Raw genomic sequence first — 22,350 nt, 5'->3', positions numbered from 1 at the left:
CTGTTCAAGAGAGTGCTACTTGGCCAGGTCAAAATCACAACAGGGAATGGGTTAAAATTCAACAGGACTTGCCTTATAGACGAATGGATCAGCTAAAATATTCTGAGAAGGCAGCTCTCCCTTTCAGCTGCTTTTTCCACACTGAAAAAGAGATGTGCTCAGCTGAACACTCACAACAGCCTAAAGCTGCTGCACTGGAACACAAGAGCAGGCCTTCATCTTAGATTTTTCATTGTGTTTGAAACAATAGACTAAAATAGGTTTTGACAACTGGCATCCATCACTTTTACCCCCGAGTCAAGGTCTCTTGCGTCATGTACAGTCCAGAACAGCTGCCCTGAAGGACACCACTTTGCTCCTGCACCTGTGCAGATGAAAGAACCACTGATGATGCACTGGTGAATACAGAGGATTGAATTAAGTCCTGAGGACGAATGCATCTCAGCGAAATTATACCTGGGCCAAGACCGACCCAAGCAGTTATAGTGTACTTCACCATCACTGGTGAAACAGAAATAAACAGAAGCAGAGTGGGAGATAAGTCACAGTCCTACTGAACAGCTCGGGGAAGATCTGCTTACTGGGAACATGCATGGTGAATAGTCACATAACCTATTTTAGGTACCTAATGTAGGTTACGTATGTCCAGAGGCTGATCGCTCTTATGGTCAATGCACAGAAGTAGGTGAACCCCTCCCAGAGGTGATTTAGAACATCTAAATTAAGGAATATTTAGGTTCCTAATTTGGATGCTCTGAGTGCCTCTCCAGAGGTGCCTTTATTCACTGGTTGTGCAGAGTGAGGCTCCTAATTTAGGAACACGATGCACTCCTAAATTAGGAAAGGAATTACTTAGGAGCTGTGAATTACTCCTCCCTTCCCTTCTCCCCCACTGGCAGCTGAACCTATCAGGGCATCAGACTGAGGCCAGATTCTGATTACAGTAATATTGGCAGCAATTGTGGTGCATCTTCATTCATTTATAGTAATGGAAGCTCTAGACTGGTAGAAATGGAAATAGAGTCTGCTCCGTGATGCTGAAATTCTTGTCTGAGAATTGCTGATATTGCAATCTTTGCTTCTGACTGAAAATTTTGAGACAAAAATCTCCAAGTTTCTAAACACATACAATGACTTTAAGCTTTGTTTACTATCATGCCACATGTGCAGAACATGGGGAAATGATAGTATCCCGCTTATAGTCTGCTTGTTCCACAGCCATCATCTTACAAGAGCATCCAACGGTGGCAGAGAGAAACCAGATTCAGGCTGGGGAGTCTAAAAGTAAGTAGAAGATCAGCATGACGTTGTAAATCAGACAAATTACATTCTCATATCTTGGTGTCTATTCAGGTTCTGCATGACATTTCCTATCTAAAAAGGGATTGTACTTCTAGGCGTCTCTAATTCCTGTAACAGCCTCTGCTGTTTTGAAGGTTAAACCCTGATCACATATCCTTTGGGCAACTAAGGGTTAAAGGGTTCTATCTTCATGTAGCGTGGTTTCTTAACTTCCCTAGAAGATGTGCCATTACATACTTTATAAAAAAAATTGACTGAGGAAGGGACAAAACTGCAATTTCAAGATATCTTTAGAATGTAATGGATTTCAGATGCTGTTCTATGGATTCTCTAGTATATTTGATTTTGGAATGTTTAATTTGCTATGGGGACTGCTTCTTCCCTGGCATGAAAACACAATTATTAAAGCTCATTTCATTATTTTGAGACTGATAGCACAATTTGGTTCATTGTTTAACATTCCATAGCTATGAATACAATGAAATTCTCTAATGATTAATAGGATTTGTTATTTTAAATAATCATGCTGAACCTTATTTGCAAGACTTATTAGATCTGTAACTTCCATGTGAATAAGGCATCTCTAGCTGTACAGCCAACTTTGGAAAGTTGCCACTCATTTGTAGAATATCATTCTCTTTGACTGCTTTGGGGACAATTATTCTGCAACATGGAGCCTGTAGTTGTGTATTGCATCTCACCCTACTGACATGAAAGGCATCCTCAGAGGGACTTCCTCCTAGGCATTTCTGATCAGTTTTCAAGACACTTCGCTCTTCACACTTGCACAGAATGGAAACACATTCTCTGGCAAGTCAAAAAATGCAGACAGGAGGGTGTTGCTACTTAACATAGACAGTATCCTACTGGGCATCAGCCATGAAAGAGTCCTTTCTGGCTGGGCCCACACAGCTGGAGAGAAATTTAGAAGGGGACCATGAAGCCTGAAGAGAGATCACAGCCCCTCCTGGGTACAACCCTTCCTCTTCCCCTTCCTCCTGCACACACATTCTCCACTATAAGCTGCAAGGAATTTTAAATGGCCATAAAGCTGAAATAACCTCCCCCAATACAGACAGAAATATGACTTCTGTATGGTTGTTCAAAGAGCAAAAAAGTCTGCATTTCTCCCATGCGGACCACTCTGATTTCTCCTGTGCCCACCTCCCCTCCCCTCTTGCACTGTCAGATCCCGTAGGTGCCTGTGACAAACTCCAGTGTACTGAAGCTTTTGCCTACAGACAGAAACCCAGAGAAAAGCCCAGTTGCCCACCGTATACCGCAGCTGCTCTGCTGTACACACACACACAGCATTTTCCTACTACTGTCTTCATACATGTTATCACCCTCTCATTAAATAACAGCAGGAGTGGCTTCAGCTAGAAACATTTTGACTTGACATTATTTTCTGTTCCCCCAGAGTGACCCGAACAAAAGACATTCCTGGCAGAAAGAGCTGAAGCCCGATGATGAGCTCTCATCGTTTGATGTGGTCCTTACCATCCACATCGACATTTATACAGGCAAAAGTGCGAGCAAAAAAATGGCAGTGGTTTGTAGAGCCTGGTCTCCCTGGGTTTCAGCCACAGATAACTGCTCAGCTCATCCCTCTATATATCAAAAAGCCAGCACCTGCCGATTTTTTTATTCCCAGTGAAGGAATAACAGAAATGAAGACAGTTGACTACAAATTCCTGTTCAGCTATTTTCTTCATCATAAATTCATACAAGCAGATGTAACAGATAGGAAAAAACAGAAACACATACATGTTCTGATGTGAAGGCAACCAGTCTGGGAATAGCTGCCATTCCTTTTTCTTTAACTTCTGGGAACATCTTGAAACGTGCAATCAACATAGCATACATGTTAGATATGGCACCACCTGGAGTCCACAGTAATATACTGTTACTTTTTCTATGCATTGTAATATCATTGCAGAACAAATGACAAAAGTCTTGCTACAGTTTTTCTAACTCTAATGTTAAGGTTTCTGCCTCATGGCAGAAACATGGATTCTTCTTCCTGATGCTCCTCACAGCTGGGTTGTGTAATAACAGGATCTACTACACCCAAATAACAATTTATGCAAAAAGTACTACTGAAAAAAATGATTTGGGCTTCCTTTCAACCTCATTTTTGCTACCATTTCTCCTTTAGTCCCCAATCTTATCTTTCCATATGCCATCAACACTTAACACCCACTCTGCTCCACCTCCCAAGCAGATACCACCACAAGGCAACTTCCCAAGGGGCTTCCAAGTGCAACCTAATGTGTGCTCTCCCCTCCCAAATCAGGGTGGCGTTTCATGCCCCGGGTCTGAGGAAACCCATAGTGAGTCCCAACAGACACTATCTGCTGGATAACTGGAGGGGGGGGGGGGGGGGGAAGAGAAAGGAAAAAAAGGTCATTCTAACAAATATTTTTCTTTTTATTTGTCCTCTGACTGGAGCAAGGGAAAAAGGTTAGATGTCCCTAATACTAGCCTTAAAATCACTGGCATACATTGACTTAAAACACCCATTTCAAGACGGATATTTTACCCCACTTCAAGATGGGTATCAGATGACAGCTCTGCAGTATTCTGTTCCCATATTTCAATTGTCAATGCATGAATTAAAACCAAGCACTTCATTTTTCCTTTCTGAGATTTTTACGAACTGAGACTCTGTGTCTACAGTGGAACAAGGTTTGGTTATACCTTAATGCTGCATGAGCACTATGGGAATATAATGCAGAACCTGAGGCAGAGTCTGAGTACTTTTACATATGTATGCACACAAACACACACACACACACAGACATGTATACATAAAATCCAGCAGTTTTATCCTGTATATATATTATATATATATATATACAGATTGATTATATATTGATGTTTATGCACATATATTTATATAAAGCAAAGGTGTATATTGATCATGGGTTTAGGCTTTTAAATGAACAGGTCAGAGTGCAGCTGAGGTAGAGTTCAACTAACCCAACTTTCATCCGTCTAAAAATGGAGTGAAGAGCACAAGACATGCACTTCCAGAAGATGGTTCAGCTCATCCTAAGGTAGCTGTTTGTGGTAGGCTGGATGACTTGCCCTGTGGACGCATCCACCCCTCTCCCTTGAATATACGGGAGCTGCTGCAAGCAGCCTAGGGTAGACACCCAACGCTTGGACAGCCGAAGCGAGATAAGACAAAATGCACCCTTTAAGCAGATCAAGGTAGCTCTGCTGAAAGCCTCTATGTTACACCATGTTACACTAGCAGGGTATATGTGCTGGCAAATTTAACATCGTTTTGACTTTTGTAAGGTTTGTGTTTATCCCACTGGAGATATATATACTGTTCCACAGCCCACAGAAACTGTGACCCCTCCTGTGAATCCAAGGGAAAATGCCACAGAGGGATGGCATCGGTGGCATGGGGGTCAGAACAGATCAGGCTTTTTCTTCCCCTTTCAACTATATTGAGAGGTATGAACATATTTCTACACCTCTTTTCAGAAATAACAAAACAAGAAATTGAGAGATTAAGAGGAAATGCTTGGGTACCTGTCCCTAAAAAATGCAGATGTCATGTAACAGCTGCTGTTGATGATTTAGGTGACTGAACTAAGGTGTCCAAGTTGAAAAAATTTGGCCTATCTATCTTGTCCAAAGTCATTGGCTCAGTGTCAAAAGAATCAAGACTGTTAAGTTTCTTCAATACCAAGATTTCCTATTAGTATTTATTACCTAGCCATTTAACCTTAAGTTTATTAATAAGCCCATATTCTGCCTTTAATTTTGCAGCTGTGTTTACACCCACTGTTAATTGCGGGTGACGAAACACACCTACAGAATTTGGAGAACATAATCAGGCCTTTATGCTTTGCATGTATTGATACCGTATATTTCATTCCGGAGTATGCAGAGAGCGAGAACCTTTTCTGTGCAACAGTAACGTCTTCAGCTGAAGTCGTGCCAGTTTGAAATGAGAAGACAGCATAGAGATGATTTTGATAATTGCCTAAAAAAGCAGAACCTGCACACTGGGTATTGCTGCCTTAAGAGAGTGAATTAGAAAGATGCACTTTGCAGAACAAACCAGAAATTGCAGAAAGAGAAAGGATGAGAGGGGACAGCACTGCAAATGGCCAGCACAGGTACACACCCGCCTGAGAGCCCGTTCCCACCCAGGTTTCAGCTAGATGAAGTGAGCTCCAGTGTCTGACCCACTAGCAACACCCTGGCCCCCCAGGTCAGGCAGGGACCTCTCGCAGACCCGGGAGGGGTGGCAGTTCCTCCTGAGGCATACATCTTCCCTGACTCACACTATCTCAAGCACGGTTTGCCAGACTTGGGCAGATCTGGTGCAGGCACTGAGCCTTTCACCCCTGCCTGCTGCCCGTGCCCACCAGGTCTGGCTGAGCAGCATTGCTACTCCTCTTGTCTCCCCTCTTAGGTTCCTGCCCAGCCCAGCGGGGCTACTGTGGCTCAAGCCTGCAAGGTGAGGAACTGAAGACCAGCTGTACTGAGTCAGGCCAGGGACTGGACAGTAACCAACCCTGTCCAGTTTCCAAAAACTTTGGCTTAGGTCCTGGGCTCGTGATACACGTTTAGATGCTGCCCTGTGTGATGGAGGCCATGGTTTTGGTCAGGACCTCTAAGCACTACAGTAAAAGCTGTCAGAGCTTTCACTCTCAGTGCTTTTTAAATAAGGACCCAACAAGAAGTAATGCAAATTCTTATATTTTTCTCCACCTCTGTGGAAAGGCCCAGGACAAAACTCCTGCACTACTTCCCACATATGCATTCAGATGTCAGAAACTGAAGATGAGCCTTGCCTGATCTTCTGCACAGCATGAACTTTACCCTTCATGCCCTCGGACAACTGAATATCCTAGGCTGTTATCAGTGAGACCTTTCCTTTGCTCAATAGTCTAAACACTCTTTCCCTCTCCATTAGTCAATGAACTTTCTTTCCAGAAGGGCTCCTTCCCCACCAGCTACCAGTCTGTTATCTTTTGACAAGCCAAGATGCTATGCTTAATGTCAATTCTTTCAATTTTTTGCAATTTGGTGAGATAGGCCAAAATTTTTAGCAATGGAATTCCAGAGTAAGATAGGAGGTGACAAACAGCATAAATCAAAACACTAAGTGGAATGATTAAAAAACAAAAAGTCTTACCAATGTAGTGTTTGTCAGAGTCAATGATTTCTCTGTATTTAATCACGCTCACTTTTTGCCTTATTGACTTGCCCTGAAGGAACCAGGTTTCTGAGCCTTTAAGCACTCAGATTAACTAGCCACCCAAGTACCCCCACTGAGCTCAACACGCCAGCCCACACATGGAAAGCTAACTGCATACTGTAATGTTGGCAAGATCCTACTGACTCCACCAAAATTACTTAAAGGGATGCTACATGTTTCCCTCTTTGCTCCAATTTCCCCTGCAGTGATGGTGAGCATTGTTGTGTTTCTTCCCTCCATTATTAACACAATAGTCTTTATATTTCATGTAATCCATAAAAAGTGGGGGCAAAGAGAAACTGCAAGGCAAATGTCTCTTCTGATTATGTTTCCCATGTGCCATTACAGCTGCTTATAATGCAGTGCAATTTGCTCAAACAGACCCTCATAATCACATCCCTGAAATTCATAAACATGCAATACTTTATCTCAAAGAGGCCACTGGTAGTTATTAGCAAGTGTCCTCTCAAACATGCATAATTATGTTTACTCTTTAACTACAGGGGATGTCATATAGCATAGTCTGAAAAATAAAGAAAGCTTGAAATGTCATGTACCAGGTGAAAATATCCCATCGCCACAGCCCCCTGGCCAGCCAACCATCTCTCTCATTTTCCTTAGTGTGACATATTCCAAAAGTACAAACACTGGAGCAATTTCATAGGTGAACCTGAAATGTAGTAATGTCCATGTTTAATGCTTTAATCTGCAACACTAACACATCTTTTTCCAATATTACATTACATTATAGCCATAATATACTCTATCTTGCACTGGGTAGAGTTCTGTTTTACAATACTTTTGATAATCTTCCTTCTGATTTGACATCAAATGTCTAGAAAGAGAAATGCTGAGAGCGCTTAAGACTCCGTTTCCACCCATTTCAGTGAAACAATTCTTGCCCATCTCTTCCAGGCTCAAGGCTTTGCCCTATATTCAAGAACTGCTGGGCAGAGCCAGACCTTCACCTTGCAGAAACCTGTGTGCATGTCTAGAAGCATACACATCACCAGTCCTATTCATGATGACAAGACAGTGCATGAAGCTAAGCAAGTGCACAAAAATGCTTCCTAGTCCCAAAGTGAAAAGACTCCACGCTTTAAATTCTGCACCTCTTTCTTACAGAAAGCAATGGCTCTAACTGCTCTGAATATGGATTGTACATAACCCCTCTACATGAATGCAACTGTTCACTTAGCACACCTTTCGTTTTACATATTTATGCATGCAAAATGCTAAAATATTTTTTTCTGTATATTTTTGGGGGGGTAGCAAAACTGACATCATGTTAGTATGATGAAATTTTATAGAAGACAGCCTACAGAACAAAGTTGAAAGTCTTCATCTAAATAGCAGTAGCAACCATTTAAAAAGCAGACAATTGTTTTTCCAGCAACCTTAACATAAAAGTATTCTTTCTTTCTTTCAGCTACAGCAGCTTTTTAGAGTATAACTGTAAAATTGCATTAAATATTACTTTGGGAAAAAATCTGCTACTTACATATTAGTATTTGCTGCTGATGTCAGCCAGTCTGCTGCCAATCCAACCATGTCCAATCCAGTTGAAAGTTGATTAAAATATCTAGGGTGCCCTGCATAAGATGGAAAATGTTATCAAAAGGCTGATGACTCTGAATGAAACTATTCAGTGCTGAACGGTATATTTACCTCCAGTTTTCTATAGAGAAGGAAGTGCTTTCAAGGTACAAAACAAAACAAACAGCAATAAATACATTTCTTGGAAAAGGCAGGATTTCTCTTCTTTCTCATTCCAAACTCAGTAAAATCAGAGTAATTACACTGAACGCAGAATAATGAATTCCAACATTCCCTATTATCCTCTCAACATGCCTTGAAAATTAGCACATCGCTGCCTCACAAAAATAGCTGTTTGCTCCCGTTAGTGTGTCACATGTTGTCACTGGATGTGTTTTTGCCTGGCTAGGTTTGAAAGGCACGCACAAGACACCATCTGAAGAGCTTGCCGTTACATATAACATCAGTGATGAATGGCTAATGATTATAATAGACAGGGCAAAATGAGAAAATGGAACATTTTGGTGACTGCTTTGCACATGACTCAATGGCTGATGATTCTATGAAGATGGCAGGGAAGGTGGCGGTCCTTGTCATTTCTTCCCTGTCAGAGTGCAATTACAAATAGCCTGGCTGCTTGCAACTGTGATTTTAAACAAACGCCATGAAAACCAGCACTGCTGCCCCAGCAGAATGATGCATGAGAATATACTCAATGAGCTGACAGTCCATTTACCTGGTTAGTCTAATTGGTTCCTAATTTTTTTCTAAAATTCCGGTAGAGATTTTTCTTAAAAACATGCCTAGAGCCATTAAACCCAGGGACCATTAAAACTCTGTTTTTACTAGCTGCTCCCCGCAAGCCCCTGTTAAGTGGCATAATTACCAGTACAAATTACGGATGGTTCACAATTACTTAAACGCCGTCCAACCCAAAGGAAGGCAGCCTCTGCTTGGAAAACACCTGTCCTGACCCACAGACAACGTACTGTTATTGCCATCACAGAAAACAAAAGATAAAGCAAGATGATTGAGGAAACGCAGACCCAGCACCAAGAGAAAACTTATCTTCGGTCTCCGGTGGCCTCTTATCAGGCACAGACACATGGCTGGCAGAACAGCACAGGGAATTGCTCCCCCGCTCCCACCTTGCAGCACACAAAGGCAGAGTAATCGGGCTGTGCAGGCAGACCAGACCAGGGGATAAGGGCTGGCTGGAGACACACACACTCAAAATCCAGCTCCCTGCGCCCTTAACCTGAGATGAGCCCCATGCCGCTGCCATCCAGACTGACTGCGTTTTGCACCGAGCCCTCCCCACCACAGACAGGACCTGCCACCTTCCCCTGGTCCACGCTGCCCAGGACAGGTGGCCAAAGCCCCTCAGGCACCAAGGGATGCTGCCAAGATCCAGCAGGATGAACAGGATCCGGCCCCTGCCCTGCACGCTCCCAAGTGGGGTAGGTGGGCCTGGGGCACACGTGCACCCTGCCACCGCCGCCAAAGCCACAGCGATCCATGCCAGGGGCTCTGCCTGCAGAGGACTGCATCTCCCCTGACGATGGGATTTTGAGAAAGATTTTGGTATTTATAGCTCAGGTTCAATCTCACAGCCGTGCTCCAAGTGGGTTCCCAAATTCCACCAGAAAGCAACAGAAAATTAAGAGCTGAAAGCCTTTGGTGAATCTGGGCCACAGGAAGGCTCAAAGAGGCCAGAAAAACTCCTGCTTTGGAGATAAATCCACACTGAAAAGCTGGGGAATAGCAGAATTCATATTGGCAGCTGCAGTGTCTCAACGGCTCTCCATCAGCCCCATGCCCAGCCCCAGGCGACAGCCCTGTTGTCACTGCTTGTTTCTTCAAGGAAACCTCGCAGCACACCTCCTGCTTTGGGAACTGCCGTAGGAACAGGGCCGGCTGCACGCAGGGCTCGGGGCAGCCGTACCCTGGAGCCAGCGAGGCGGGGGGAGCAGCGTTGTGCTCCTACAGAGACGTTAGTACAGGGAGAGCAGGAGCTGCTGCTGCTGGCGTGGCTGCTGGCTGAGCCCCCAGTGCCTACACCTGTAACACGGCCCCCTCCACTCCATGCCCTTCCCTTCTGCAGCGCGGCTTTAACACGCAACGGCAGAGAACGTAATGCCCCAATCTGACCCCAGCCTCAGCTGCAAGGGTTTGTCCGTCCGTGTGATACTCTAATACGGGAGCAAGCTCTCTTCCTCGACGAGGTGGCCACAGAGAATTGTGGCTTTGGATAAAATACAGGCTCCGCCGGCCAGGTAAGAAGAGTTTGCGAGAGATGCTCAGCAATTACTACCCAGGTGCCGTCTGCCTGAAATGCACATCCTTTGTCATCGTTGTCACCGAACAAAGAGGTGACTGGAAAACAGACTGACAGGGTGCGGGGAGGGGGGGAGATGTGAAAATAGGATTACTGCTCACTGGTCGGTTTAGCAATACACAACATATTTACACATATCCCAGAGTAAATCGGGAGATGATGGGCAAGAACCGAGGCTGAGGCACTGGGACAGCCAGGGCCGGGCTCTCCCTGCCGAGGACGTGCCTTCGCCCCACACACCCTCCTCTCAAACACGCTCCCGCCTGCACTCGGTTTTAGGCACGGACATCCCCTAACATGAACATGCAGCCTCCACAGCCTCCATACGGAAGTGATGAGAAGGGCCGGGCACAGCCGGACAGTGCGGATAAAGGCACGGCCAGCGGCACTGGCTTTGGCCTTGCTCGCAGCCCCACCACGCACGGCCTGCCACCAGCACCAGGGCCTGCCAGGGAGCGAGGCTGGACCAGCGCCAGCTCCTCACACCCTTCCTGGGGTTTCCAAACCATTCTTAAACGTTCACATTTCAATTCCTCCCCTAGTGAGCATCGCACAGTAACCGAATTTCACATCCATCTTTCCCTGCATTTGCAGACGCTGCCTTTTATATTCTCTCAGACAAAATTCTCGCTGGGGGTGGATGCCGGTAGCTGGTACGGGGGTAGAAAGCCGCGTGTGGCTCCCTCAGGCACCGCAGCAAGCCATGGCATGCGGGCAACACCTGGGAGCATCCTACACCTGCCCCTCGGCCAAAAAATCAGCCATCCGGCTCCTCGAATCCCAACCAGGGATCAGTAGTGGGACTTGGAGATCCAGCTGTGAGGCTAATCTAAGCAATACAATTTATTTTCCAATCAGCCTCCCGGGCCCCTGCAGCCAAATGCAGCCCAGCCCCGCCCCCCCAGCCCAGGAGGGGCCACGTCCAAAGGGCTCCTGCAGCGGGAGCGGAGGCAGACCCCCGCCGCCAAAAATCTCACCACATTGTCCTTCCTCTGAGGGTAATTCAAGCGTTTTACGCTGAAGCACATGCCAAAGGGCTCCGGGTGTAAACCCCGCGCGTTTGGTGAGCCCCCCCAGGCTGAGGTGGCCCCCCCAGGATGCTGAGGAGCGGCGGCAGCCAAGCAAGGCAGCTCTGCACCCCCTGACCGAAACCCGCCACGCTGCCACATCTCACACAACCCCCCCAGCACCAGTCCTTGGCCCTTGAAAGCACTATTTTCATTAAAAAAAATTTTGAAATGCCAAGAAGTGAAAGCCTTGCGTATTTACAGGGAGGAAGAGAAACGGTAACATTGTTTTAAAGGGTCTTTTTTTGGATGCACAAAATGAAATAGGTCCATTATCTGAAACAGGCTATAACAAAAAAAAGATAAACAAAAATTGCTTAAGAAACCCTATTCTTTGATTTCCCAGATTCACAGATCTTGTGTTTCACAGCATTCTGTGAAAATACATTTCCTATGTCCTACCCAGACACATCACATGGATCACTGGACTGATCGACTTTGTTCCTGTGGACATCATTTATCTAACTATTTATTCCAGTATTTTACAGACGTTTTGACAGCACCCAACTCATACATCAAAAAACATTCAGCTGGCCATTTCCACCTCTAAACGAGGAGAATTACACAGATCCCCCACAATCTTCAGTGGGATCAGTCTGTTCTGTTCCCAAAAGGTGACATAACCTGGTTTTTGTTTTCCTCTCAACCTCTATTCACAAGTCAGCCTTTTGTCTCTTTCAGTAATTGCTACACATTTATTTTTAAGCAATTTCTCAGCAATCCGAATTCTCACTAAGAGCTCCCACACTCCACATTATTTCTCAATCACAGCCGTTAATTGCAGCTACGCTTTTTGTCCGCTCTGCCGCAGTTTATTTAAGGTGGCCCCGGGTGCGGAGCCGGGGGCTTCCCCACGCCTGGGTGAGCTCCACGCTACCTCCACGCCACGAAGCCCACAGAGGGGCACGACTAATGGGGGGGTGGGGTGGGTGGGTCACAGACAGGCAGGAGTCAACCCATCCCTGCCCTCTCCAGTGAAAAACAACAACCACAAAAGGCTATTAAAACAATTCGGGCGTTGCTTTTATTGCTTGAGCCTGAAGTTGAAAAAAACCCTAAATACTTCTGTGCACAGTTCTGCCAAATTCTCCTATTTTTATGTCCTGCAGGTAAGGGGAGAGACACGGCAAATGGCCGCTGAGAGCTCCCACTTACAGGATGTTTATCGCGATTTTGCCTGTTAAATCGGCAGGTCCCTCCTGCCTCCCTGCAGGGACACAACCACCCCGCTCGCCCCATGTCCCGGCTGCCTCCAAGCTCCGCACCCGACGCACCCCCCGGGTCTGCAGGGAGCAAGGGGCGATCCCCGGGCCATCACATGTAAAATGGATGAAAAGCAAAGGAGGAAAGTCGCAAGGGTGATGAAAAGGCTGCTCAGCACACTCGGCAACTCCGACGCACAGAAGCATTAATTTTAAATTGGAAAGGGTGTGCAATGCTGCACTGACAGCTACAGAGACAGGGTGCTGGAGTATTTTATCATTTAGGAAAACGATTTCTGTCTCGGCTAGAAATTGCTTGGAACTGACAAAATACAGTTGCTGCTTCAGTCTTTAACGTTTCAAGATAAAATGAGATGGTACCTTTAATCAATGGATGAGACCATACAGGGTAGAAAATGACCATGGCTATTACCTGTTTTAATTGCATACTTCAGAGTTGTTCTGCAGTTTAATAAAATTTCTTCCAAGGTCTGTGGCTGGTCTGCCAGTTCCCAGTTATATTCCTGGAGCAGCTCATTTGGGTAATGGAAATCAATAACTTTTGTTGATCTATCAAAACTTTTCACCACATACTGAAGTAAAATGTCCACAACGTCTTGTAGGAAAGACATAGTTGTTATTTCTCCATTGCATGCCGGCAGAAGATCTGGAAACAGAGAAATGAAAAGTTGACTTCGTTTTATGACCATATACAAAGATTTTGGACAAAGGCTTCTCCCATTTATGTCTAGGAAATCTTTTCACTGTGTTCAATACAAATGGACTTCGTTTTCATTTAATAAGCAAATTGGTAGGACTGTATTTTAAGGAATGTTCTGAGAGGTAATACGTTTTAACATCCTATGTAAAATCGCAAATTTTGCCCACAGAGTATTTCAGACCAATTTTTAAGACAATGGGAGAGAACAAGAAAAAAGGTAAAACGAATCTCAGGAAAAAGAAAGATTGGGAAACAAATGCTGCAAGGAGCACTCTAAAAACTGCCATTTGCCTTGCAATAAAAAATACCTTCATCGTGACTCTCCAATGCAAGTAACTTGTTGATAATTTAATGCCTTTTTCTGAGGCGATGCTGCACAGTCTCTCAGTGCACACACACTGACATGTTGTGTTTAAGTGACAGCTCAGGCAGAGCCGAGCTGCAGCGGAACCCCGTAATTTGGGGGAACCCGGGAGCAGTCAGGCCGGCAGCAGCACAAGCGCAGGGCGCCTGCAGCAGCGCAGGGCAGAGCTCGTCCCGGTCTGCCGTGCAAACGGGAGCGTTTCTGGCCAGCGCATTTCTGCGGGCAGCGGGGATCTATTTAGTGGCCGAGACGCTCCCTCCAAGGTCAGGAAAGATGAAGCCCAAAACCACCTCGAATTAAAATAAATCAGTAAAGGAGCGCTCTTCCTCCCTCCTCCCCTCAAACCTTAATTACATCGCAGGGACTTCAACGAGAAGGTCGCTGCTGTCAGTACTCCTTAGAAAGAGCAACCTGCAGGCTCCATCCAGCACGCCGGGATTTTATTTCGGCATCTTTTTTGGTTTGGGCTCTTTTTTTGGCGGGTTTGAGAAACGCCCGGTGCCCGCGAGTGCTGGGGAGGCGGAGGAGCGGGCCGGGGCTGGGGGCGCGGAGCTCCGCGGAGCCGCCGCCGAGCACCGTCGGGCCCCCCCCGGCCTCCGCGCACCGCGGGCGGAGGCGATTTCCCGACCGAACCGCGGTTTTTTGGTTACTTTTCGAGACGCGGCGTGGCCCGGGAGCGCCGTTACCTGTTGAGTGCAGAAAGGCGTAATTCACCTCCGCTTTTTGGCAGCCGCAAGGTTTTTTGTCGCAGGTACAGGCCGGCCGCGGCTCCGCTGCCCCGGGGGCTGCCCTGGCGCCGGTTTCCACGGGCTTCTCGGCATCTCCGTAGAGCAGGGCTTGACAGCGACACGGACACACGGCCTCAGCACCGCGGCACCAGCCCCGGTCCCCCCCGCCCGCCCACCGCCCCGGCGCAGGGCCCGCGGCCGCCCGCCAGCGCTCCGCGGGCGCGCAGCCTTGCCTCCGCCGCGGGCTGCCGGGGCCTCCCTGCCCTTACCGCAGAGTTTGTTTCCGATCCCTCCCGTGAACTTCTGGGCAACCTGACACCAGGCTCTGGCTGCAAGAGAAAATGGAGCGAAGGGTCCGTGGGGACGGGCGCGGGCCGGGGGCGCCTCGTCCGACAGCCGGCACTGCTCCCCAGGACCGCCCCCCCGCCCAGCCCAGCCGAGCCGAGCCGAGCCGAGCCGCGCCGGGCCGGGCCGGGCTGGAGCCGCCGTCGGTCCCCGCCGCCCCGTCCCGCCCCGCCGGTCGAGCTGCCACAAAGGGGTCTCCGGCGAGCGGGCAGCGCTGCCGCGGCGGCTCCGCGGCTCCGTCGGGCCGGTCCCGCCCGGCTGCTCGGCGCCCCCCTACCTGTGCCGGGGCTCTCGGCGGCCGCGGAGCCCTCCTCGGCCCCGAAGGGCCAGAAGCCGGAGCCGGGGCTTGCCATGGCGGAGGCAAACCGGCGGGGCGGGCGAGGAGCGGCGAGCTGCAGCCCAGGCGGCCTGAGCGAGTGTGCGTGAGTGTGAGTGTGCGGGTGTGTAAATGCGTGCGTCTGCGCCAGGCGGCGGCAGGCGAAGGGGCGGGGGCGCCCCGGGCACGCGTGGGTGGGAGCGTCTCCCGTGGGCGCCCCCGGGCGCGCTCCGCCGAGCTGCCGCCGTCGCGCCCCGCAGGCGCCGCGCCGCCGGCCGCTGCCCCCTGCCTGGGACGGGACGGGGTGGGCGGCGCCGCGGGGGCCGGGGGAGGTGCCCCGCCGAGGCGGGCGGCGGCGGGCGGGAAGGGTCTCCCGCATCCTGCTCCGAAGGGGCGGGGACGGGGGGGGGAACACGCTCGGGGTAGACCCGCTGGGGCTGCAGCTGCCTCGGGGGGCCAAGGCGAGCGAAGTGCTTTGTGCCGCCTCCACCCCACGGACGGCCACTCGGCCGCCGAGCGCTGAGGGGAGGGCTGGGACGCCGGTCCCTGGGGCTACGGGGAAGCGTCCCCAATCTTGTGAGCTGCAAAGCGCCGAGAAATCTCCCCCCGCCCCTCACCCCCTGCACCGGGGCACCCCCGCGGCTGCGAGCAGGGGACTCCCGGGCGGCGGCGCCGAGGCCGGGACAGCGCCTGCCGCAGGCGGCGAGCAGCTGGGGAGTCCCGGGGCGGGGAAGGGACGGTCCCCCCGAGGCCCCGCCGCCCCCCCGGGCCGGGCCGGGCCGGCCCGGCCCTGCCCTGCCCGCAGCGACCGGCGGGGGCCCCGTCGGGCCGGGCCGCCGCGGAGAAGGCGCTGGTGGAGGGGCCCGTGCGGGGCTGGGGCGATCCCCGTTCCCGGGCCGGGCAGAGGGGTCCCGGCTGCCGTCCCACGGGGGCGGCGGGAGGGGTCCTGAGCGACCCGGCGACTGTCTGGGGTCGGCCCCTGGCTCCTGCGCCTGCCCGCCCCGGCATCTCTCCTGGCACCCCCGCGCCGCTCCCGGGGTCTCCCCGCAACGCCCCGGCGATGGGGAGCCCGGCGGAGCCGTCCTGCTCGCTCCAGCCCCGCAGGACGCCGCAGGTCTCGGAGGCGAGACTGGAAGAGGAGGAAAAACCACCGCTCCCTTCCCCTCCCCGACGTCGTTTCTGCAGGCAACCAACCAAACCTCCCCCTTCCACCCAGCCGCTTCTCCGCGGGAGCACGGAGCCCTTCCTTGCCGGGGCTGCCTCTCCTCCCGCACGGCAGGGATTTCAAGCCCTTACCCTCGGAGGGAGGCAGGCGGGACCACGCCAGGCCAGGATTTGGCCCTGCCGAGAGCGCTGGACACGCCAGGCCAGGCCCTGGGGGCTCCCAGGCTGTGTTCGGCTGGGGGCATCTCTCTCCGCTCTCTGCATGCACCCCCATGGTTACTAGGACTGTCCCCTCGTGAAATCTCACGGAAATGTCTTGGTGTTTTAAAACACTGCCCTGGTGGGAAAGTAAAAGAAAACCAGCCTAGGCATCTCTTCGTGTGAAATTACAGGTCCATTCCAGTTCCCAGATCACATCGACTTTAAGGAAACGTAGATGGTAACTCTGGCTTTCCACGGCGAGAGGCTGCTGTGAGCTCTTCCCTGCCTTGCTCGTTCATGCCCCAGTCCGCAGTGTTTCGTCAGTTCTGGGTGTAATTCAGACACAGCCAACCGTATCGCTGCTTTGTGCATTTTTATGTACTTCACCGTTGTAGTAATACATGAGAAAGCAACTTCAAAACATTTCATAATTTAAACAATTTATTGCAAATTTTACATTGCAGCGAATTTTAATCCGGTGCACAGCCTTATAACTAGTTACAGATCAGGAAGCAATGGTTACCTGTCTCTGGGGAAAGGGCCAAGTGTGTGTGGGGAACGGACAAAACCCAACCCCTGTGGCTGGCCGCTGCTGCCAATCGTAGTATTTAGGAGAGCTAAGCAAGGGAGCAGGATCAGGCCTTTATACTGGCATCACGAAATTTGCCTTCTTTTGCTTTGCAGCAGGGAACATGCAATTACTAATCCTGAAAGGAAGTGCAGCAATTATCTGTGTGGTTTCTGTGAAATAAGGTCTTTTGAATAAGGAATCAGGGGAAAATTTGAACACAGTGGCTATTGCTTTTATTTCCACTTAATTTCTAGTGGAACTGATTAAGAATGATCATTACATCTAGGCAGCAATCAACCAGAGAGCGTATTTCTATTCCTTTCTTGGCACCCCAGAGATTAAGATTCCTAAAAATCTAATGCAAAGGAGAACAAAACAAACACGATTTAAAAGTTCATCACTTAGTCACAAAGCTCAGAGGTGGATATACTTCCCATAAATAGACATCTCCAACTTAAAGATTATACACACAGTATTGACCTTTAAAACTGGCTACTAGCTTTACAGTAAAGTCAATAATGAAATAAACTGCCATAGTATGCTATCCAATTAATCATTCATGTTTGTTTTCATTAGAGGGACACTTGCCACAAACAGTTCATCCCAAAATTTGCGCATTGTACACCTAAAATAAGCAAAAATTCCCCTATGGTGTTCTTGTAATATTTTTTTCCTGTAAAACAATTTATTAGAAACAATAACTAAGGTTTTCTGAAGGTGCATATGGGAATTTGAAAGCTTAACCAGGGAACTATGAACTAAATGATCTGTTTTAATTGGATGAGACTGATGAAATGCAAAAAAGAAAGAAATATACATTGAGGAAAGTGAGCTAGATTTTAAGCTGCTTAATGTCTAATAATTTTAAGATGTAGCAGTGGTATCCGAAAGAAAGCCGATTTTTATATTAATTTTTTTTAAAGTATGAGATATGTGAATGACAGTGTCCCTTTGCAATGGTGTTGGGCTGTAAACCACAGTACTTCATATTCACGTGAACACACATGTTGTAAACTTGAAACATTGGAGATTTAAAAAAAAAAAAAGGAAGCACATGGTATAAAATGATAAAAAAGATTATGCTATTAAAAGCCAAATGGCAGCAGGAACAGCAGCAGCAGCTAGAACTGCTGGATAAGGCGCCGGCGCTGTGAGGTCTTCCGCAGCAGTCGTCTGTAGTCATAGGGATTATCTTCGGTTTTACTCTCTTCCAGGGGGCTTTCTGCAGCCCTCGACCTAGGGATTAAGCGCAGAAGTGTTTTAGAAATTAAAGTCAAAACATTTACCTTGGCAAACTCTCCTAATCGACTGCTTAACCTCCTCCCTCAGGGGGAAAAAATAAAGGGAGAAAGAAAAAGAATCAACTGACTTTGCTAGGCCTCTTCCTGCGGTGCATAAAGCAGGCACCTTGGAACAAACACATTGTATACTAAAAGCAGATGAACACAGAAGAACAACGTGTTCTTCTACGAAGGGGACATAATAAAAGGACATAAATATGGTGAGAACATGGGGGTGCTCTGCAGTAGCGTTTGCCTGATGGTTACTGAACCAGATTTTCAGTTGGCGTAAATTTGTTTGCTCTGTTTTTAACCTGCCTGTAGAGCTCACTGTAAGTGGCCATCTCTTTTTTTTTTTTTTTTTTTTCAGATGGCAAGATGCATTTTGCAAGCCACCTCTGACAGGCTGGAATGGTGACTTGGCACCACGTGTTACCATGGAGCAAGATTAAAAATAAAGCTCAGTTATTTAAAAAGTTTATTACTCTGAAATAATTACAAAAATTTGTAGTCTTCTACACTAAAGGTGTACCTCACCACTGGTCCTACACCGGCATCAAAGGTAAACTGCCAAATAAAAAATACTCGGTGCTTCACTTCTGTAGATTGAAATGACTATATGGTCTTTAAGTCCAGGTGACCCCATTTGAGAGATAATGAAGTGCAGAAATGTTTATTAATTGCACTCATCTGCCCTCAGAGGTAACTGTAAATTTAAAAGTTACACATATTTTTTTCACTATGTCTAATTAGGATGCAATCAGAGCAGCACACAGTAAAAGGTAAGAAATTCCTTTTAGTAAGCTCAGGGGCAAAATTCTTACCCATCTAAACCAGACCTCAGGGTGAAATATTTGGTGTAATTAACCACCCTAGAAATGCCACATTTTCCGAGGGATGTAAACTATATGGTAGTTGCCTGATTTTATTATTTTTAATTCCATGCCTTCACAACACCTTCCTAAAACTAATTTAGATCCTACCTGAAAAAATGCCAAAAATAAAATACGTAAGGAGCACAAAACATTCTAAAAAAATTTCCTCTATTACTATGGATACATTTTCGAATTCAGAGATCATCCCAGGCTTAGTGTTTCCCTTAAGCCTTTGACCTAGATATTTTCCAAGTTTTTCTTACATGTATGAAGACACAAGAAGATTCAAATGTATCAAGATTTATAATTATGTGTTTGCACATGCCATGTGTGTGGGTGCATTGGCAAGAGTGAGAATAGGAATTTTCTGAGCCCAGCAGAGGTCACCCTCTATGAAGTCTATATGGGAAGAGAGGAGGTAGAGCAAACCCTCCTTCCTCCCTTTAGGGTTTTTCTCCTGGCTGTCCACCTTGGTGGTGTCCATCACAGGCTGTAACACATATGCTGCTACAGGACAGCAGGAAAAGGAGGCAGTCAAGCTGGTGTCTTATCTGCAGAAAGCAAGCAAAAAGTTCAGCGCACATCCACCCTATTTAAAATCTAATAGATCAGAAATACAATGTTTAGGTTCTGCTTTAGTTTAATTTGACTTTAGATCACAGATTTACAGCAGGACATCTGTCCATCTCATCTGGCACTTGGGAAGCCAAAAACTAGGTAGGCTGGACACCAATCATACTAGCATTTGTCCCTGCTGCATAAAGATGGGAAATTTTCAGCTGTACATTTTACAAGTTAATTTGGCAAGATTCCATGAATAAAAAAATAGATTTATGTCTAATTTGAAAGTGTATCTTTCTTTTTATGAATCTTTTGAGTATTTCAACAAGAATATACAACATTTATTTTTTCCTATTATTATTTTGTATGAATTACCGCTCAGTAGCTCTTAAAATTGAAGTCCTGCGCTCAGCTGGGTGTCTCTTCTTTCTTGTGGTAGAACTGCTGTCCTTTGAGGTGGAATCAGTAGATGAAATTTCTTGGTAGTAGATATCTAAATCTAGCACTTTGCTCAGACTGTCAATAAATAAGTACACTAAGTTAACAGTTTCACTTTTCATGATTATATTCAACATTGAAAAATAAGGCAACCAAATATCATTATTAGTTGTGTTTATGTGTTGAGGATCTAAGGAATAATATATCTAAGTACAAGGAATCAGTTTCTGAAAACTGCTGTACAATGTAGATATTGAGAATTTTGAAAGACTAAATACTTTAGATGTTCATAAAGCGGACATATATATGACTGAAATTGGGTTTGCCATTATACTCAATGGGGAGGCATTTTTAATGGTATAATTCATCTGACCTATTTTAGATATCTCTTTGAGGAAGAGATAACTCATTCTCCTAAAGATGACTGTTTTATTTCTCTGAGTACAAGAAGAATCTAAAGCAACTAGTTCAGATATCAGTGTCATTAATGCAGATGTCTCTTATTTTGTTAGATGAATGCTATCCAGGGTATCATATGTACAGAAAAAACCAATCCCAACATCTAGTTTAGAATGGGTAGGGAAAAAATAATATCCTAAAAGCAACTTGAAAAAAGAAATACAGAATTCAATTCTCACATTGGTAGAAACCAGAAATAACTAATTGATTTCAGTTGCTATGTTCTATTAATACAGAGTCAGCACATGAAAGAAGATGCAGTCATGGAACTGGTTAACTAGATTTAAGATGAGTGAAACCTGACAAGGCCAAATGAGAGAAAACACTAGATCTGGAATTTTTTTTTTTTTTTGGCTAAACAGGAGACAACAATAGGTGTGAAATTTTTTCAGGATCCAAATGACATCAGAAAAAGCTGTAACAGACCAGATGTGGGGGACATGGACATTAAGTGAATCCTTTAAGCAGTGGCATAATCAAATGCAATTTAAACTGTGGTTGAATGAAGCTAGATGCGGAGAGCACATATTAAGTGCATATAATATCATGTAACTTCCTTTAAGATACATATTTTAGATACAGAGTTTGTGTTCTGCAACCTCAGCCAAGGATAGTGCTAAGAGCCCATTCATCGTGCATCTATGACTGGGCTTCCATAGCATGCATGCTATGGTACCATAGCAATGTCACTGGGGAGCAGCAAAAAAGCTTAAGTATAGAAACACAAAATAAAGCTATGATGTATGTCAGGAGCTGTGAACCAGGTCTACAGCGCATGTAAGGATCTAAGATACAGAAGGGCAGAATATATCTATTGCTTGCTTTATTTCTGCAGCGATCCATCAAAATAGGTTAGTTACACTGTGAAGAAAAGACTTCTGGCTGAAATTTCAAAGGCTACTCTTCTTTACCTGTTATTAATAATTACTGTTTTGATTTTTTATGATCTATTTCCAAACAGTCATATATTTGTAGGAGAGAATTTTAACAGTGTTTGTATTTTTGCTAACAAAAAAGAACTGGTTGCTCATTTGCTTTGGCTGGAATTTTAAGCACCCTCAATTATTTTCTGTGTCAGAACTATCTTTGATGTGGACCTTATCTTAACTTATTATTATGCTTGTGTTGCCATGGTAAAGGGCCATGCTGTAGTAAAACTGAACGACTGAATTCTGTAATGGATTTTTGTCATTGAAAATTGCATATTTTAACTTTGTATACAATGTCCTTCCTGTGAATCACCAAATTACCATGCTTTTTTTAATGCTTTATTCTCCTGGTTGAAGTACAGCTAAGAACTATTTCTAGAGTACTAAATGACAATAGTGAGATAATGATAATAATTACCTTTCTTTTCTTGGTTTCCGTTTTTCATCTTGTATTGATTTCTAAGAAAATACAAAGTAATTAAAAAAATACTGAAAGGAAAGCTTATGCAAGGATACGATTAGGTGGGAGAGTGTTGTATATTTTTCGTTAAAAGAAAATATAAAGAATCTAATTTGCTGAGCAAGTGCTCCAGAAAAATCTCTTCTCAGAATCTTTGAGACTGAGAATGGGATTAGCATTGTTACTCCCAAATTTCAGTTGCCATACTGTGAAAAAAAGCTAAAGTAATTGCAATCAGAACAAAAAAGGAGATCTAAAACTTTCAA

General features: G+C 46.4%; 2 protein-coding genes across 3 annotated transcripts in view; both read right to left on the bottom strand.

The window, feature by feature from the left end:
• The window catches only part of GAD2 (glutamate decarboxylase 2), a 41,800-nt gene extending 26,388 nt beyond the window's left edge, over positions 1-15,412 (bottom strand). Inside the window, exons 1-7 of the mRNA XM_052804565.1 lie at positions 15,108-15,412; positions 14,755-14,814; positions 14,444-14,593; positions 13,106-13,339; positions 8,031-8,121; positions 7,087-7,199; positions 3,070-3,185 (exon numbers count right to left, since the gene is read on the bottom strand). Coding sequence (XP_052660525.1) covers positions 3,070-3,185; positions 7,087-7,199; positions 8,031-8,121; positions 13,106-13,339; positions 14,444-14,593; positions 14,755-14,814; positions 15,108-15,183 — 840 coding nt within the window. The 5' untranslated portion in view covers positions 15,184-15,412. The remainder of the gene's footprint in view (positions 1-3,069; positions 3,186-7,086; positions 7,200-8,030; positions 8,122-13,105; positions 13,340-14,443; positions 14,594-14,754; positions 14,815-15,107) is intronic.
• A 1,522-nt stretch (positions 15,413-16,934) lies between these two features.
• MYO3A (myosin IIIA) overlaps positions 16,935-22,350 on the bottom strand; it is a 124,882-nt gene continuing 119,466 nt past the window's right edge. For both annotated transcript variants that reach the window (XM_052804532.1, XM_052804542.1), the window contains 3 exons: positions 22,043-22,083; positions 20,174-20,314; positions 16,935-18,318 (listed from right to left, as the gene is read on the bottom strand). In XM_052804532.1, the coding sequence (XP_052660492.1) occupies positions 18,204-18,318; positions 20,174-20,314; positions 22,043-22,083 (297 nt within the window). In that variant the 3' untranslated portion in view covers positions 16,935-18,203. The remainder of the gene's footprint in view (positions 18,319-20,173; positions 20,315-22,042; positions 22,084-22,350) is intronic.

The sequence above is a fragment of the Harpia harpyja genome, chromosome 1 (genome assembly GCF_026419915.1).
Source record: "Harpia harpyja isolate bHarHar1 chromosome 1, bHarHar1 primary haplotype, whole genome shotgun sequence".
Lineage (NCBI taxonomy): Eukaryota > Metazoa > Chordata > Aves > Accipitriformes > Accipitridae > Harpia > Harpia harpyja.
This window is presented reverse-complemented; position numbering and strand designations above follow the sequence as displayed.